This window comes from Rhinopithecus bieti, unplaced genomic scaffold (genome assembly GCF_001698545.2).
Source record: "Rhinopithecus bieti isolate Rb0 unplaced genomic scaffold, ASM169854v2 scaffold_33326, whole genome shotgun sequence".
In the NCBI taxonomy this organism is placed as follows: domain Eukaryota; kingdom Metazoa; phylum Chordata; class Mammalia; order Primates; family Cercopithecidae; genus Rhinopithecus; species Rhinopithecus bieti.
Genome location: NW_016814921.1, coordinates 1527774 through 1547325, shown reverse-complemented (window position 1 = coordinate 1547325; position 19552 = coordinate 1527774). Strand labels below are relative to the sequence as shown.

At 37.8% G+C, this 19552-nt stretch overlaps 1 protein-coding gene across 1 annotated transcript in view; it reads right to left on the bottom strand.

Annotated features, from left to right (window-relative positions):
- Window positions 1-19552, bottom strand: part of AFG2A (AAA ATPase AFG2A) — a 379187-nt gene that overhangs the window by 256201 nt on the left and 103434 nt on the right. Inside the window, 2 exon segments of the mRNA XM_017852609.1 lie at window positions 6677-6756; window positions 7547-7600. Coding sequence (XP_017708098.1) covers window positions 6677-6756; window positions 7547-7600 — 134 coding nt within the window.

Here is a 19552-nt window from a genome sequence, read left to right as displayed (position 1 = left end):
GAAGTTAAGTAAAAAAGATGAGCCTCTCTAGCTAATGACCCTAAGTTTCAGGAATGTGTTCCTAGTTCCAAATCTGTTCTAGTCCTGCTTGAAGTTTGGCACTACCAAGCAATCACTGTCAGCTAAGGAGTATGATTCAGGATCTCAGGACCCTATGAAATGTCCTGGACAACGGAAGTTGTTATAGGAAATCTATAGGTTAGTCAGTACTCATTTCCTCAGTCAGAGGAGACTGGGCCGACCTTACATGGCTGCACTGTTGATGACAGGATTGCTTCCAAAGCAAGGCTGACTAATAATTTACTGCCCAGTTTGCTCTCCTCACCACCTCATAACCTTGAAAAAGGTAAAAATGTAAGCTAGTCAGGAGGTAAGACAAAGTACTAGAGTCAACTGCCAATTGTATAATATCCTACTTTGCATTCATGCAGGGACCTTTTTGTGAGTTTTCTTCACTGTAAAGCAAGTTAAGTAGTTTCTAGTATGTAATAAGAACTAAAGGAATGTTACCTAATATTATTAGCCCAGTATAATTCAACTCCCCTTCCTCCCTCAATGTCTCACTCCCTATCATATTATCCATTTTCCAAAGAGCTATGTTACCTTTAACAGCATTTTTAATTTTCCCAAATGTAGTACAACACTTTGAAAAAAGAGTCATACAGCATTTCTTTTAACTTATAATATAAAACATGACAAAAATCCTTATTCAAAGGTACCATAATTTAAATGAACATACAGAAGAAGAGAAGTAAATATCAGGCTTATTTATTCTTCAAGTCCCAAAGAGTCTATTAAACAGGGCAAAGAAGAGGATAAAATATTGGTTATAATTAGATACTTTCATAAACATGAAATATACCATTCTTTTGAAATACAAAGACTTCAATGGCTAATAAGCAAATAATATATATATGCTCTACTTACAATGAGCTGGCTGCAATCCTCTGTTCCATGGCTAATTTACCGTGTCTTATCTTTTGAGTAATTTTAAATAGTCAAAATGATTTGATTTAGCATGAGCAAGACAGTAAAGACTAGCAAATATCATAATTCTTTGCTCAATTGTTAAACATCCTGAATTTGGAAATTAAATTCTTGATAAAAAGAAACCTTCCTCTTCTTCTTTTTTTTTTTTTTTGAGACACAGTCTCGCTCTGTCACCCAGGCTGGAGTACAGCGGCGCAATCTTGGCGCACTGCAAGCTCTGCCTCCTGAGTTCACGCCATTCTCCTGCCTTAGTCTCCCAAGTAGCTGGGACTACAGGCGCCTACCACCACGTCCCGTTAGTTTTCGTCTTTTAGTAGAGATGGGGTTTCACCCTGTTAGCCAGGATGATCTGGATCTCCTGACCTCGTGATCCGCCCATCTCATCCTCCCAAAGTGCTGGGATTACAGTCATGAGCCACCGTGCCCAGCCCAGAAACATTCATCTTTATGCATGGTCATTTTGGGACTAGTTACATGATTTGACCTGAATGTTATAGAAAACAAATGATAGCTTTGGACAAATGAAATCAGTGACTGTTTACAGACTAATATCACACAGAAATGCCTCCTACTTTATGAAATTTTTCTCTGTTTTCCTATTCCATGAGTAGTTTAACAATGCATAAAATTGGTTTAGTATCTTGGGAATTTTATATTTCTGGTATATCTATCAGTAGTTGTTTCTCAGTTTCCATTGTGTTTAATTCAAACAGCCAAAGAACAAAAAAATGAACAAAATAGCTTTGTTTTAGATTTCAAGTAACACCAAGCTAATTAGATAAAACAATCACTTATAGGCAATACTGATCCATCATATAATTAGGAAAAAAAGACGAAGACCTGAAAACAGAATGTCACTTTATGAGAGTTTTATGGTTACAAAAAACAAACTACATAAGATTCAGTGCAAATAGAGTACAACCAAAACTCTTTAACTGAGACCCATCAGCACTGTATTTCCTCAAATGGAACTTCGTCTTTGCTTTCTGAAATGTCAACATAACTTGATAAATTATGACCAGAAATGTTTCTGTAGAAAAGAAATTGCATAGAATTTATTTCTACAGTCATGTGCCACATAATGAAGTTTGGGTCAATGGCAATCACATATATGAAGGTGGTACCATAAGATCATAGTACTATATTTTTACTCTAACTTTTGTATGTTTATAATCTAACCATTTTCTTACCACTGCCTACAATGGTATTCAGTAAATAACATGCTGTATAAGTTAGTAGCCTAGGAACAGGCTACCTGGTATAGGTAATATAGCTTATTGCTATACCATATGGCTTATTGGTATATATATATCTTACATAGTAAGAGCTCAATAATTGATAGGTATGATTAACTACTACTAACAACATTGACTGTTTTAACAGAAATACTGGCCATTATTATCAGAAAAAAAATGATAGTTTTAAAAAAACCTTTATTTCATAAAAATAAAGGCTAGTAATCTGACGTTTGAAAACCAAATCAAAGTACTACTGCAGATGACTGTTATACTATCTAGCAATAGGCCATATGGTATATAGTGTAGAAGGCTACACCATCTAGGTTTATAAGTTTAAGTATACTCTATGATGTTTGCACAACAATGAAATTGACTAATGACTGAATTTCTCAGTATGTAAACGCCCCCCATCATTAAGTAACACATGACGAGCCATTGAGAGAGGGAGGTATACATTAAACACATGTGTTCTCTGAAAAGTTCAATTTGATGAAGACTACCAGAGGAAATGATATCCAGAAGTTACAAATCATTAGTATCTCTAATGTATCTGGTAATTCCTACTGAGCTAAACTCCTATAAAAGCAAGGTATTTCTACAACGTGCCTTGTCTGGTTTCTCACATCACTTTATTTCAGTGGCATTTTATGAGAACTTTGCTACATATTCGACCTCCCATCTGGTTCATATTTAACAGGTTATCCCACCTGTTCCTTTTTGGGATCCAAAACCAGACGTCTCTGATGTCACATAAATGCAGAAGGTCACACTACTTCAGCAAATTTATCTGGCTTTTCTTCTCTTGTAGTTAGGTAAACTTGAGTTTTTGTAACACTCTGTGCCATCTTAAAACGTAAGTAATAAGAGGGCTTGAGTGCTTCACTTCATAAAGCAAAAAGACTGGTAAGTATTTATGGAATACCAAATGTGAGGGGAGTGGAACACAGGGCAGTTGGTATGGTTTGCCTGTTTTTCCACCCAAATCTCAACTTGAATTGTAATAATCCTCATGTGTCAAGGGCAGGGCCAGGTGGGGTAATCGAATCATGGAGGTGGTTTCCCCCACACTGTTCTTGTGGTAGTGAATAAGCCTCACAAGATCTAATGGTTTTCTAAAGGGGAGTTGCCTTGCACAAGCTCTCTTGCCTGCCACCACATAAGACATGCCTTTGTTCTTCCTTCACCTTCCTCAATGATTGTGAGGCCTCCCCAGCAATGTGAAACTATGAGTTCATTAAACCTCTTTTTCTTTATAAATTATCCAGTCTTGGGTATTTCTTCATAGCAGCATAAAAATGGACTAATCTAGTAAATTGTTAACAGTCGAGTGGGGTGCTGCTGTAAAGATACCCAAAAATGTGGAAGCAACTTTAGAACTGAGTAACAGGTGAAGGTTGGTACAGTTTGGAGGGCTCATAAGAAAACAGGAAAATGTGGGAAAGTTTGGAACTCCCTAGAGACTTGGAGGGCTCAGAAGACAGGAAGATGTGGGAAAATTTGGAACTTCCTAGAGACGTGTTAAATGGCTTTAACCAAAATGCTGACAGCAATATGGAACAACAAAATCCAGGCTGAGGTGGTCTCAGATGAAGATGAGGAACCTGTTGGGAATGGAGTAAAGGTTACTCTTGCTATACAAAGAGACTGGCGGCATTTTGTCCCTGCCCTAGAGATCTGTGGAACTTTGAACACAAGAGAGATGATTTGGGGTTATCTGGTGGGAGAAATTTCTAAGCAGCAAAGCAGTCAAGATGTGACAGAGCATAAAAGTTTGGAAGTTTGTAGCCTGAAGATGCAGTAGAAAAGAAAAACCCATTTTCTGGGGAGAAATTCAAGCCAGCTGCAGACATTTGCCTAAGTAACAAGGAACCAAATGCTAATGCCAAGACATGGGGAAAATGTATCCAGGGAAGGTCAGAGACCTTCCCAGAAGCCCCTCCTGTCACAGGCCTGCAAACCTAGGAGGGAAAAATGGTTTCCTGGTCCAGGTCCAGGGCCCCCCCTGCTGCTGCTGAGTGCAGCCTCAGGACTTGGTCCCCTGCATCCCATCCGCGCAAGGTGTGGCTAAAAGGGGCCAAGGTAAAGCCCAGGCCGTGGCTTCAGAGGGTGCAAGCCCCAGCCTTGGCAGCTTCCATGTGGAGTTGGGCCTGTGGGAGGGCAGAAGTCAAGAACTGAGGTTTGGGAATCTCCACCTAGATTTCAGAAGATGTTGGAAATGCCTGGATGTTCAGGCAGAGGTGTGCTGTGGGGGCAGGGCCCTCATGAGAACCTCTGCTAGGGTAGTGGGGAAGGGAAATGTGGGGTCTGAGCTCCCACACAGAGTCCCCACTGGGGCACCACCTAGTGGAGCTATGAGAAGAGGGTCACCATTCTCCACACCCTAGAATGGTAGGTCCACTGGCAGCTTGCACCATGTGACTGTGGCACTGTGTTGCTGCAGATACTCAACACCAGCCCATGAAAGCAACCGGAGGGAGGCTGTACCCTGCTAAGCCACAGAGGCAGAACTGCCCAAGACCATGGGAACCCCTCTCTTGAATCAGTGTGACATGGATGTGAGGCATGGATCAAAGGAGATAATTTTGAAGCATTAAGATTTGACTGCCCTGCTGGATTTTGGACTTGCATGGGGCCTTTAGTCCCTTAGTTTTGGCCAATTTCTCCCACTTGGAATGGGTGTATTTATCCAATGCCTGTATCCCTGTAATGTCTAGGAAGTAACTAATTTGCTTTTGATTTTATAGGCTCATAGGTGGTAGGGACTTGACTTGTCTCAGATGAGACTTTGGTCTGTGGACTTTTGAGTTAATGCTGAAATGAGTTAAGACTTTTGGGGGACTGTTGAGAAGGCATGATTGATTTTGAAATGTGAAGACATGAGATTTGGAGGGTCCAGGGGCAGAATGATATGGTTTGGCTGTGTCTCCACCCAAATCTCATCTTGAACTGTAGCTCCCATAATTCCCGCATGTTGCGGGAGGGACCCAGTGGGCGATAACTGAAACATGGGGGCAGTTTCCCCCATACTGTTTTCGTGGTAGTGAATCAGTCTCACAAGATCTGATTTTTTTTTGTTTTGTTTTGTTTTTTGAGATGGAGTTTCGCTCTTGTTGCCCAGGCTGGAGTGCAATGGCGCAGTCTCAGCTCATCGCAACCTCCACCTCCCGGGCTCAAGGGATTCTCCTGCCTCAGCCTGCCAAGTAGCTGGAATTACAGGCACCCACTACCACGGCTGGCTAATTTCTGTATTTTTAGTAGAGAGAGGGTTTCACCATATGGGCCAGGCTAGTCTCAAACTCCTGACCTCAAATGATTCGCCCACCTCGGCCTCCCAAAGTGCTGGGATTACAGGTGTAAGCCACCACGAGGCCCGACCTGATGGTTTTATAAGGGGTTTCCCCTTTCACTTGGCTCTCATTCTCTCTTGCCTGTCACCATCTAAGAGATGTCTTTCGCCTTCCACCATGATTATGAGGTCTCCTAGCCACGTGGAACTGTGAGTCCATTAAACCTCTTTTTCTTTATAAATTACCCAGTCTCGAGTATGTCTTTATCAGCAGCATGAAAATGGACTAATATAGTAGTCTACCTCCTAATGATAGGTTCCTAATGACAATTTATACTCTCATCATATGAGGCAGCTCTAACTAAGAAGGATGATAAGAGCAATGTTTCATATCACACTAATGACACTTGTAAGTTGTCTTCACCCTTCACTGTAATTACCATCAGTAAAAAATTTCATAATCAATATATACATCAAGAAACTATGCACAAAGTACATGAATTTATGTTACCCAATATGAACCACTTTTAGTACATATTAAAGGACCGCTATACATTTGTAGAGGAAAAAAACATATACTTATGAATAGTTCTGATATATGTGTGTGTGTGTGTGTGTGTGTGTGTGTGTGCATATATATATATACTTGTTTGAAATGACATCATAGATAATCCTCTTTACTGCCTGAGATTCTGGAGCAAAACTATTAATACTAATATTAATTAATATTCTATTTAATTTTATTTTAGGAAATGTTTATTCCAGAGAATTTTAAAATCTGTATAACATATTTTATTATAATTCTGTTCTACTACAAGAATTATGATTAATCCAGTTTTGTTTAGTTTTAATTGTATGTTTACAATAATCCTAATTTTGATAGACAATACTCAGAAGAATCTGTTGATATAAACTATAAAAATTAACTCAAATGCCCAAACAGGTATCAGTGGCTTTTATCCAATATGGATAAAAGTATTATACAGTGATTACATGAAATAATTTAACGGGTATAAGAGGAAAAAATTACATAAACTGAAAACCGTTTTAGGCCAAATGTATTAATAGATAAAAGTTGTATACAAAATGCTATTTATACCATAATTGCTATCATTATGTAACATCATATTATTCTATAACAGCAGTGCTATTAAATACTTACCTGCCCCTTTCAACTGCTAAGGCATCCAATTCATCAAAGAAAATAATGGAAGGTGCCACTGCTCTTGCTTTTCGGAAGGTCTGGGGGAAAGAGTGCCACATTAGCTAAAGATAAGCAAACACTAGAAAATTCTGTAGTTGGTTTGTGTTTTCAAACTATATTTAGAACCATATTTATTAGGTACAAGTCAACAAGCCTAGTCACTTTGTATAGACCTTATAATAGATGCTCAGAACTTTATAATGGATGTAAAAGTATCCCCTTCAACAGTACTTAAAGAGACAAGCTACCAATACATATTCATATAGGTGTGAAGGAGGCAATTCAGCTAAGCAATCAGAAAATTTCAGTTAAAATCCCAGCTCCACTACTAGTAACTATGTGACTTTCAGCACTTGGTTTTCCTTCTGTAAGCCTCGATTTCTACATCTATAAAATGGAGATAACAAACACCTACCTCAGAAAGTTATTTTAATAATTGAATTTAAAAAAGAACACAAACATTTGGCACAATGCCTGAAATGGTAAGAGCTCAATAAATGATAGGTATTATTAACTATTAGTAACAGCATTAACTATTTTAACAGAAACGCTGGCTATTGTCATCAGAAAAAAATGATAGTTTAAAAAAATCTTTATTTGGTAAAATAAGGGCTGGTAATATGATGTTTAAAACAAAACTGAAGTATTGCAAATGATCAAAACTGCATTTTTAAATAATAAAATAATATTCACCTGAAGAAAAAAAAATAACCACTAAGATCTGGCTTTGGAAATGCCAAAGTCTGTTACCTAAAACAAAAGGGAAACCGCACAGGACAGAAGTGTGATTCTCCTGTGCTGAGTGCCACTAAAGGCACAATTTCTTACCTCTCTAACTGCTCTTTCAGATTCACCAACATATTTATTCATTAATTCAGGTCCCTGCATGAAAAGAAAACAACTGTTCAGTGTCTTTATAAATGCAATCATGTATATTTCTTCCAATGAAGTAGAAAAAATATATACAAAAGAGAAAAGAAACAAAATCTGCTTATTAATCCCTTTAGTATGCTTATTTTCTCTGTGTGTTATTTATGCCTTAAAAGTGAAAGCCATTCTACGTTCCAAAAACCACACTTCAATACAAAAGAAAGGCTGTGACTAATCACAATATATTAACAACTTATTCATCATCTGTCTATAACTCTATCCACATTTTTACACTCAATCAGATGTGGTGCTAGGCACAGAAGATGGAACAGCCATTTGGAAGACAAACAAATAGGTAACATCCACATATTCCCAGGCCGAACCACTGGCTAGTTCTAAGCAAGTCTACTTATCAGGTCTGAAGATGTGCATTTTTTGACATTAATATTTCTGAACTTTAATATTTTTCTTATGTCTCAAATACCTAGAATATCAAATACTGTAAGAAACACAGTAGACTTTCTTTTTTTACCACATACATAACTACTTTCTTAGGATACATTGTCACCCCAAGAAGTTATGAATTAAATTGTCCCATAATGATAGATGACCTCAGCTGTGGGGATGTTTCTCCCAGCATCTGGCTATTCTGACACTCATATATCCCAAAGAACAACATCCCAAAGAACAACATCCCAAAGAATAAGACATATGTGTGTGTCTCTTTCCCTCTCACGGTGTGTGCACGAGCATGCATGCACACACACACATACACACACCCTTACTTTGAACAAGATTCATATTCTATTCCATGCAGATCACGGGTCCAGCCAATTCCGAGGATATAACCAGACACTGACTTAAGTATTTCCTAAACAATTTATATTAATTTTTAAAAATCTGACTGACTGAAACACATAGGCAAACCCTAGCAGAATGTTAACTAATCCCAAACTGGTATGGGCAGTATTTGGCTTCATATAAACACCATATTACAAGGAAAATTAGCAGACAGTATGATAAGTACTATGATAGAGCAATGCACAGGTATCATCAAAACATACAGAAGAAACTCCTTTGAGTCAAGGAATGTTCCTAGAGAAAGTAACATTTCAGGTGAGTCCTCAGTTGATTTATTCACACCCTCAAAAATATGAAATACATCAAGATCCAGGAAGAAATCAAAAAGATCTCTGATGTGCCAAAATAGATGTTACTATATGAACTTTCTTGTAGAAGAGCTCTTAAGGTCTTTATGCACAGTTCATTGACTTTTAAATTACATACAACAAATACACTTGAACAGAACTGATATAAGAATTTACTATACATGAAGCATAGGGTGCAGGGAGATTGTGGCAGTCAATAAAGCTACTTAAAGTGGGAGGCAGGGGTTCAGATTTTATCCTGTAAGCCATAGGAAGGGTTTTATGAAAGTTAAGTGATAACAGGGATATTAATGAAAGATAATTCTGGCCACAGTATAAAAGATGGTTAGGAGGAACATTAAGAGTCCAGAAGTTGAGAGACCAGTTATAAAATGTTTAGAATAGTAAAGGGGAAAAATAATGAGGAACAAGTTTAAGACAAATGAGTGCAATGGAAATGAGAAGATAGCCACAAAAACAATCAAAAATTTAAATTAATTTGTTGTGGATAGCAAAATGTGAAGATGAGAGAGAGTGGGGTACAGAATAATTCAAATTTGACTTAAAACTACTAATTTTTTTTTGAGACAGTCTTGCACTGTCGCCCAGGCTGGAGTGCAGTGGCGTGATCTTGGCTCACTATAAGCTCTGCCTCCCGGGTTCACGCCATTCTCCTGCTTCAGCCTCCTGAGTAGCTGGGACTACAGTTGCCCGCCACCACACCTGGCTAATTTTTTGTACTTTTAGTAGAGACAGGGTTTCACCATGTTAGCCAGGATGGTCTCGATCTCCTGACCTCATGATTCGCCCGCCTTGGCCTCCCAAAGTAACATTACTATTTTTAATGTTCACGATAATGACTTAATCCATTAAAAAAAGGATGCTCAACATATTCAGTGTAGCAATTTCTCTTAAGTATGTAGTTCACAGAGTGACGTCTTGGTGAAACAGAAGGTAACCTGCTCATATATGCCCCCAATAAAAAGAATTATCCATCCATCCATAACTGTGAAACCCTAAAACACAGGAAGGTCACTTAGATAGGGTACACTAACACCTAAGTGGCTGATCTGCTCCACTAAGCTTGCTTTTGCATTCAAGCCCAGAAGTACCCCTTTCCCTCAAGGGGCTTGACTATAGCCCCATTTGACTTTGAGCCTGCAACCAAAATCAACTGCCAAAGAGTTCAGAGACATACATACTAATGACTTGGCAGAAAAGCTCATCAGTCCGCTGATACTCATCTCAGTAGTGAACCTGGACGTTGAACTGTGGCACTGCTCCAGGCCTCCCTAGCTGAGATCCTGGCTCATAGTTGCTTACACAAGAACCCAGGGGGAGATTCACACAAATCACATGGCCCAGGACTTTGATCCTCCCTGACAGGCTCACCAGCCTCTATCCCACAACATACCTTGAGAAGACCCAGTCTCAGCCCCACCCAGTGCAGTAGAGGAACTATCCTATCTGTGCTGAGACCTGCTGGGAGATGCATGCCACTCTGAGGCAACAAGACAAGCTTCCCAAATCTGTCCCTACAGCAGAGTCCAAGGGGGCTCAGTCTTAGCTCCAGCCCCTCCTGCTGCAGTCTGGGAGCTATCTCATCTATGTAGGGACCTTCCGGGAGACACATGCTCATCTGAGCCAATGTGACAAGAACACCAACCTCCATCCCACTGCAGATTCCAAGGGAGCCCCGTCTCAGTACCAGCCCCCACTGTTACAGTCAAGCACTTTTGCAGTGACCAGCTGAGTGATGCATGCTGATCTGAGCAAATACATCGGGGCCAGCCTCCTTCACACAGCAGATCCCAAAGCAGCCGAGGCTCAACTCTAGGCCTTCTTACTGCAGTTAGCAGCCCATCCTGCCTATGCAGAAATATGCTGAAAGGCACATTCATCTGAGCGACTGGGACAGTCTTCCGGACTCAGATCCTTGGCCAGCATTTCCATGCAGCCCAAGTATCTGCCTTGGGTCTACTCCAGATCCATCTGGGCCAGAAAGCCGTATCAACTAAAGAGACCCCGTGAGATCTGTGGCAAGCCTGCACTCAGAGAGTCTCTGTGATGGTAAATATTAAGTGTCAACTTGACTGAACTGAAGGATGCAACATATTTCTGGTTGTGTCTGTGAGGATGTTGCTGGAGAAGATTAGCACTTGGGTCAGTGGACTGTGAGACAAATCCCCACCCTCAATGTGGGTGGGTACCATCCAATCTGCTGCCAGTGTGGCTAGAAAAAGCAGGCGGAAGAAGATGAAATAAGCCAGTTTGCTGAGTCTTCTGGCTTTCATCTTTCTTCCGTGCGGGATGCTTCCTGCCCTTGAATATCAAACTCCAGATTCTTCGCCCTTTGGAGTCTTGGACTTACACCAGCAGTTTGTCATTGGCTCTCAGGCCTTCAGCCACAGACTGAAGGATATACTGTCAGCTTCCCTAATTTAGAGGCTTTGGGACTTGAACTGAGCCACTCCTGGCTTCACTGCTCCTCAGCTTATAGATGGCAAATTTTTGGACTCATATCACCTTGTGATCATATGAGTCAATTCTCCTTAAAAAACTCCTTTTCATATACACATAATCCTATTAGTTCTGTCTCTCTGGAGAACCCTAATACAGTCTCCTAGTGTTTAGATAGCTGAATTGGTCACAGGCTCAGGAAACACAATACTCAGTTGGCTTAGAATCCTTGGAAGGTCTCTAAAGAAGGACAGGCACAAACAAAGGAAGACTGTGAAGACTAAACTAAATACATAATCCCTCAATGCACAGACAGCCTGCAATTTCACAAGCATCAAGAAGACTCTGGGTAATAAGATCTCAACAAATGGACATGAGGCACCAGAGGCCAACCCTTAAGTGATAGACATATGTGATCTTTCAGACAAGGAATTCAAAATACATGTTTTAAGAAAGCTCAATGGACTTCAAGAGAACAGAGAGAATCAATTCAGAAATGTATCAGGGAAATTTAACAGAGATATTGAAATCATAAACAAAACCAAACAAAAATTCTGGAGCTAGAAAATACAATGAGCAAAATGAAAAATGGAATAGAGAATATCAACAGCAGGATTGATCAAAAGGAAGAAAGAATCAGTGGGCTTGAAGCCCAACTATTTGAAAACACACAGAGAAAAAAGCAAAAAGAATGAAAAGAAATGAACAGTTTATGGGAGCTATGAGACATCATCAAAAGAACAAATATTCAGGTTATTGAAGTTAAAGAAAAAACTGAGAAAGACAAAGGGGTAGAAAGCTTATTCAAAGAAAAACAAAAAACTTTCCAAGGCTTGAAAAGATATAAATATCCACGTACATGAAGGTTAAAGGTCACCAACCAGGCTCAACCTCCCCTCTCCAAAATAAAAACCCAAGATTTATAATTAAACTCACACAGATCAAAGATAAAGGATCCTGAAAGCAGAAAAGAAACAAATAATGTATAAGGAAGATCCAATATACCTGGCAGCAGAATTTTCAGTGGGAACCTTAGGGTTGGAGGGAGTGAAATGCTTCAGAGTGCTGAAAGAAAATAAAAAACTTAACGAAGAATAGTGTACCCAGCAAAACTATCCTTCAGAAACAAGATAAAGACTTTCCTAGGCAAAAAAAAAAGCTGAGGAAATGTATCGCTACTAGACCTGTCCTTTTAAAAAAAGGCTAATCAGGGTTCTTCAAACCAAAAGAAAAGAATATTATTGTTATACTAATATGATAATCATGGTTCTCAAATCACTTATATCTTTAGTAAAAGAAAATACAAAACTATTAAAATAATTACAAGCACAATTTGTTAAGAGACGATATAAAAAAGGCAAGTTGTAAAATCAAAATTCAAAATGTTGGAGAAGAGGAAGTTAAGGTGTACAAATTTTGATTTAATTTGTTTCTTATCTTGCCATCAAAGTTAAATTGGTACCAGTTTGAAATAATTAATATTTTGTAAGACTCAAGGAAATTACAAAGCTAAAACTGTAATATATACACCAAAATAAAAAAGGACAAATTAAAACATGCTACCAGAGAAAAATCACTCAGCCACAAAAGAAGACAGTAAGAAAGAAGGAAACAAAAAGAAGAGTTACATAATACCAAAAAAAAGTATCAAAATGGTCAAAGTAAGGCCTTGCCTATCAATATTAAAATTGAATGTAAACAAACGAACTTCTCTACTTAAAAGACCAAGAGTGGCTGAATGGATTAAAAAACAAGACCCTCACACCTGTAATTGCAGCACTTTGAGAGGCTGAGACAGGTGGATCACTAGGTCAAAAGTTCGAGACCAGCCTGACCAACTTGGTGAAACCCCATCTTTACTAAAACAATTAGCCAGGCATGGTGGCAGGTGCCTGTAATCCTAGTCACTCAGAAAGCTGAGGCAGGAGAATCTCTTAAATCCAAGAGGCGGAGGTTGAAGTGAGCCGAGAGTGTGCCACTGCACTCTGGTCTGGGCAACAGAGTGAGACTCCATCTCAAAAAAAAAAAAAAAAAGACTCAACTATGATATGATGCCTAGAAGAAACTCATTTCACCTATAACAGCACATATAGACTAACAGTGAAGGAATGGAAAATGATATTCCATGCAAATGGAAACCAAAAACTAGCAGGAGTAGCTATATTCATATCAGATAAAACAGACTTTAAGTCACAACTTGTAAAAAGAGACAAAGAAAGTCATTGTATAATGATTTATAAAAGGTCAAAGTAGCGAGAAGATATAACAAAACTAAAAACATGCACCCAACAGTGGAGACAGTGGAGCACCCAAATATATAAAGCAAATATTAATAGTTCTACAGGCATTTCTTGCTTTGTACTACAGTGCAAATGATTGTAGTACAAAGCAAGAAATGTCTATTCATAACATAATACAAAGTCAAATAAACAAAACTAGTACTTTTCATTTACATGTGTGGTAAATTAAGTTTTACACAAAGGGGACTGTGCACAAGGAAGTAAGAAAGTGAACACTAAAACAAGGATCAGGGTTCACCCAATGAAACAAGCTTTAGATAAACAGCAAAGTGTGTTTTTGTTGAGGGGTTAGGGGTGGTAACAAATTTTGATGCAGATTTTATTCAGTTTAGAGCAACTGTCTAGGCAAACTGTGGCCTGACAATAATCAGAAAGGAAATTGAGGGGGTCACTGTTTTTACTGCAATTACCATCATGCCAACCATACATTATTGCTGCTGTTCTTACAGCAATTGTCTGCAAAAGTCAAGGATATGGCATAAAATAATAATCCAGCGAAGAGATTTCTTTATTCAGGCAATATAACTCAATGTATATATACTGCTTTTTAATGATCTGGCTTAACTGAAGGAAAGAGGTTAGAGAACCTGGAAAAATGGTCATTGTTCTCTGTAAATGATGAAGACAACCTAGTCATCAATGCTAGAAAGTACAAGATTATGGTCATTTCATGAATTTTTTCTCTGCTGAGTACAATGTCAATATCTCGGTATCAATAGAAAGATTAATATGGTTTATTAATAAATATCCAACATAGAGGTAAACATTCTTGATATTTTGTTTGAAAATGTGAAAATATAGTATAAAGCCTCAACTGATTGAAGGGTCACTCCACTGCCACAGAAAGATGGACTACAGGACCTGTGGATAAGAATGAAACCATGCTTTTTCCTCCAAAACAAAACAAAACAGAAAGAAAAAAATTTAAGACATTTGAAACTCTAACTTGAAAATCTGGCACTGTGAAGAAAATATGCATTGCAATAATTCAAGTCAAGTGTTACTAATAAGGCATAATGAAAAGACTGCAGGGTCCCTAGAAAATATGACTTTCTAAAGAACTATGTACTGATGAATCTTACCTGGATGGCCTGCAAAATGCAACCCAAGTAGCTGAACTCATATGTTGCATTGGTCTCGAGTTTTATGAGAAGTCAGAGCAATTTCATTACCAAGGGAAGTTATTTTCAGCTTGAAGTTTAAGTTGCCAAAAATCACCGTATTTTGGTACAAAGAGTTAAAAAGTCTATATTCAGTTTCAAAGATAAATATTACACTTTACTACTAACAGAAAACTTAAGGAATCATAAGCTGTCATGCCATATTTTTTGCTCCATTTGAGGTCAAACACACATCAATTTCTTAAAAATGAAGAGAGCAGCAATCAGCATGTACTAATTTTGTGGAATCTTTCTATATGCTTATTACGTCTTATCCCTTTTACTGCTGTGCAACAGTTTTCTGAGTTGTATACTGTTACTACAATTTTACAGAAAAAAATATTAAGTGCAAAGAGGTGAAGTAATTTTTCCAAAGTCACACAGCTTAGCAAATGGCAGAACTGGGATACAAGTCTTTCAACTGTTACACTTGACAGAGAAACTGCCCCAAATATTTGGCCACCATCTGCACAAAAGATAACGCAACAGATTAAAGTACAAGTACTATGACTACTCATAGAATATTATTAGCAGAAGGGCTTTAGGAGTCACTTAGTCTAACCTACTCACCTAAAACTGAGGCAAAGTACAAAGAAGGTGAGTAATATGTCAAAAGTCCTAGAGCAAGTTAAATGGCAGAAATAGTGAGAATGTAGAATTGTGGTTTCCAAACCAGTACTCTTTCTAAAAATTATGATGTCCTGTTCTAAGTCCTTAAAAGAGACATGAAATGTCTCAAGATTTTAGATGAAAGTTAATTTGGGGCTAGACAAAGCTGGCTGCTAAAAATAATTTTTAAAATTTAAAACACAAGATTTTACACATTATTAGCAATTCAAATTCAAATGTATTTCTGGTGAGCAGATCACGTGGCAATGGTGAAGTCTAATTCTTTCTTAACAGATGGTAGCATAGGCTAATTGGAAAATAAGAATTTTATTAGTACCCATTATAAACAAGAGACCATTTATATTTAACTACAAAGTTCAGGTATATATAGTATAGTCTGAGTCCCATATTTGCTCGCAAGTTATGTTACTTTTAAAAAATGTATGTTAGTCTTGCCACATATTTTACCTCCTAGATAGCATGTGCTTTACTGATAAGAATGATCAAGAAAAACTGCCATTAATAAGTACAATTAATTGAGTTATTTTTAATAGCATTATTTTAACATTCCATGGCCAATATTTCAAGTATCCAAGTTTACAAAATAACAAAAATATCATAAACACGTGTGAAAATATTTGTCCAGCTGTTCTATTAATCTAGTGAGAAGTAAACCTGACTTATCTTTTACTGTGCTTCATTATTTTACACCATATCAGTCACAAACTCAAGTATAATATTTACACCTTATGTTCTTACAATTTTGCCCCTTTAATCACTACTGAGTTTTTTTCAGTCCTCCCAAGGGCTTTTTAAATGTGTCTGACACCTGCCTGGTGCTTTTAGCTATTACAATTCAAATGAAGTTTTTATAGGTTCTAAAATGTCTGGGGAAGGCAAGTTAACCTAAGTGTTAACTATGGTTAAACGTTATGGAATATGCTCATAAAAACCCAAACTCACATGAGATAGAATTACATATATGTAATGTGAGTAAAAGAACTTGAAAATTAATAAAAAGTACAGTATCAGCACATACAGAAGGCCATTCTGGGAAAGCACTTCAAAAAGTTTGAAAATAGGTTTTAATTACTAGGCAAGAATGCTGTGGGCAAGTAAAAACCTTAAAATGCAAGAGGGGCTGGCAGGAAAGAGAACAGAATTCGAGCTGTTCCTCTCAAAAAGTATAATACAATCCTTCCCCAAATTCATTCACTCTATTCAGGAAAAAGAAAAATGACACATTTCTTCAGAACTTACATTGCAGGGACCATGCTGGCTACAATTAAGCAAGTTGTAAAATGTGCATTTACACATATATACATGCCCATGAAATCCCCTTCTGTTATTAATGACTAATTTTGTCACTCTCAGTCTCCTTTACTGACTTCCCTGCAGAATCTCAAACACTGGTTTCCAATTTCCATATTTTCATCTCCATTTCCATATTTTCATCTCTCTAAATGATCATCCTCTTGAGCTACAAATCCATACCAACAACTGCCTTTAAGCCATATTCAACATTTTGTCCCAAAGGCATTTCAGATTCAACAGGTATTTTCTCTCTCACCTCCAACCTGTTTCTCCTCTTCTCCCTGGAGTTAGGATATTTCCATCTGCCAGTCATTGACAGTAAAAATTTTTATCACCTTTGACTTATTTTCTTTCTCATTTCTCACATACAATCAACAACCAAGAGCTGTAGATTCTACGTTACCCGTTTCTTCATATTAGTTGTTGAGTCAAATATCTCCCCCACTAAATTATGAGTTGATACATAACGAGGAGCCCATCTAATATATCTTTGTTTACTATGTACAGTGCCTGACACACAGAGAAGGTGCTTAACACATTTTTGTTATTCCAGTTGTAAAACTTGTATAAATATTTTTTAAAGTGTTACAGACATGACATTGTAATATTTATTTCATCTCTAAATTTCATTCAAAAAGGAATTAAGATGGAAAAAAAAAACTAGTCTCTCTCCATTAGCTAATTTATCCATGAATAAAAAAAAAACAATAAAATTTGCTTATTTTCAAACTTCTTGTAAGTCTAAAATTATTCTTCTCTTTCCAAATCTCTCTAGGTCTTCTTAGATTCCAAACGCTAAAGGTTTTGTTATAGTTCTTATTGTCATTTTCTGCTTTTAGATAAATGTTATTTATGGGATATTTTCACATCAAAACATCTTTTTTTATATATCAGCTTTATCAACTGATAAGAGCCCAACTCACATAATTAACATATATATAGTCTTAACATATGATGCCACAACTTTAACATAGTATACTGTACAAATAATGACAAATTTCAGTAAATCTGATCTAACGTCTTCATAACCTTGTAAAACTGACAATGGCACAATAACTATTCCACTTGTCCCAATAATTACAGGTTACTATTAGTTATTCTCCAATAGTCATTCAAACAGGGATAAAACTAAGTATATGTCTTTGTTTAATACAGACATTAATAACTGCCAATTTAAGCAAATAAGGCAGATAATAGAACACTATTTGGTGAAGTCAAGGGAATTTTTAAAGTTAAAACAAAACAAAACTCTAAAGGAAATTAAATGGAAATTCAAAAGGTTTCAGACTCTAGATAAGCCCGAATAATAATAAACCTATAGAAGAAGAATATAGAGTTAGGATCCACAAAAGGCATGAAATGACATAGTTCCTGGTGAGACTAAACTGGAAGCTGCACCCAAGGTGAAAGAAAAATAACTGAAACACTAAGAGAGTTCTTTATAGTGTTGGGGTCTGGGTTTGGGGCCAGAACTAACACACACCTTTATAGGCTTCAACTGAGAAGTGCAGTGAAACAGGCAAGTTCAGGGTAGCCCCAAACCCAGGTTCCCCAGCCAAGTTCCTCTCAGGGCTTTTCCCAGTAACTTTCCACTATCATCATGGGCAGGGGGACTATGAATAGGAGAGGTCATCAAAGCCCTCATCCATGAAATCCACAATCTTCTTCATGATTCTTCTTTGCCTTACTCCATACATCCGTTCACTGCAGTACAGAACTCAGAGTTAGCCTTTTAAACTTTAATTACTTCATCTACAATACGCCCAGATCTATTATACTGACCTCAAAATTTATTTAAATATATATATATTTTTTAGCAAAGTTTAAGATTTACAGAAGAATTGAGCATATAGTACAAACAGTTCCCATATGCCCACCCACCCCAGTACACTGTTTCCCTTATTATTACTATCTCCTATTTGCATGGTATATTTGTTACAATCAGTGAACCCAGATTGATATATTATTATTAAACTAAAGACCACAGTTATTCAGATTTCCTTAGTTTTTCCCTAATGTCCTTTTTTTTTTTCATTCCAGCATCCTACCCAAAATATTGTAAAATTACATTTAGCTATCATGTTTCCTTGGTGGTGACAGTTTCTCAAACTTCCCTGGTTTTTGATAACCTTCAGTTTTGAGGGTACTAGTTAGTGATTTTACAGAATGTCTTTTAACTTGGGTTTGCCTAAAGTTTTTCTCATGGTTGGACATGGGTTACGAACACTCAGGAGGAAGACAACAGAAGTAAAGTGCTATTCTCAACACATCATCTAAGGGTATATATAGTCATTCCTCAGTATCCACAGGAACTGGTTCCAGGACCACTGCGGATACCAAAATGTACACATACTCAAGCCCCGTAGTTAGCCTGCGGAACCTGAGGATACATAGTTAGCCCTCCTTATTTGGGAGTTTCCATATACCACAAGTACTGTATTTTCAATCTGTGTTTGGTTGTGGAACCTACCAAAAAGGAAGGCCAACTGTATTGAAAAAAAAAAAAAGTGCACATAAGTGGACCCACTGAGTTCAAGCCCGTGTTGTTCAAAGCGTCAACTGTACTGTCAGCATGACTTATCACTGAAGATGTTAACCTTGATCATCTGGCTGTGGTATGGTTTGTCAGGTTTCACCACTGTACAGTAGCTCTTCGCCTCTCCTCTTTCCATATGAAATTCTTTGGAAAGAAGTCCACACCCAAGGAGTGGGGTGTTATACCCCCCCCCCAAACCTTTTCATTTGCCTTTTAAATATAATGCTCTCCAAAGTTTATAATGTACAAATGTTATACTTTTCTGGATGAAAAAAATGAGACTAGGCCGGGCGCGGTGGCTCAAGCCTGTAATCCCAGCACTTTGGGAGGCCGAGACGGGCAGATCACGAGGTCAGGAGATCGAGACCATCCTGGCTAACACAGTGAAACCCCGTCTCTACTAAAAATACAAAAAACTAGCCGGGCGAGGTGGCGGG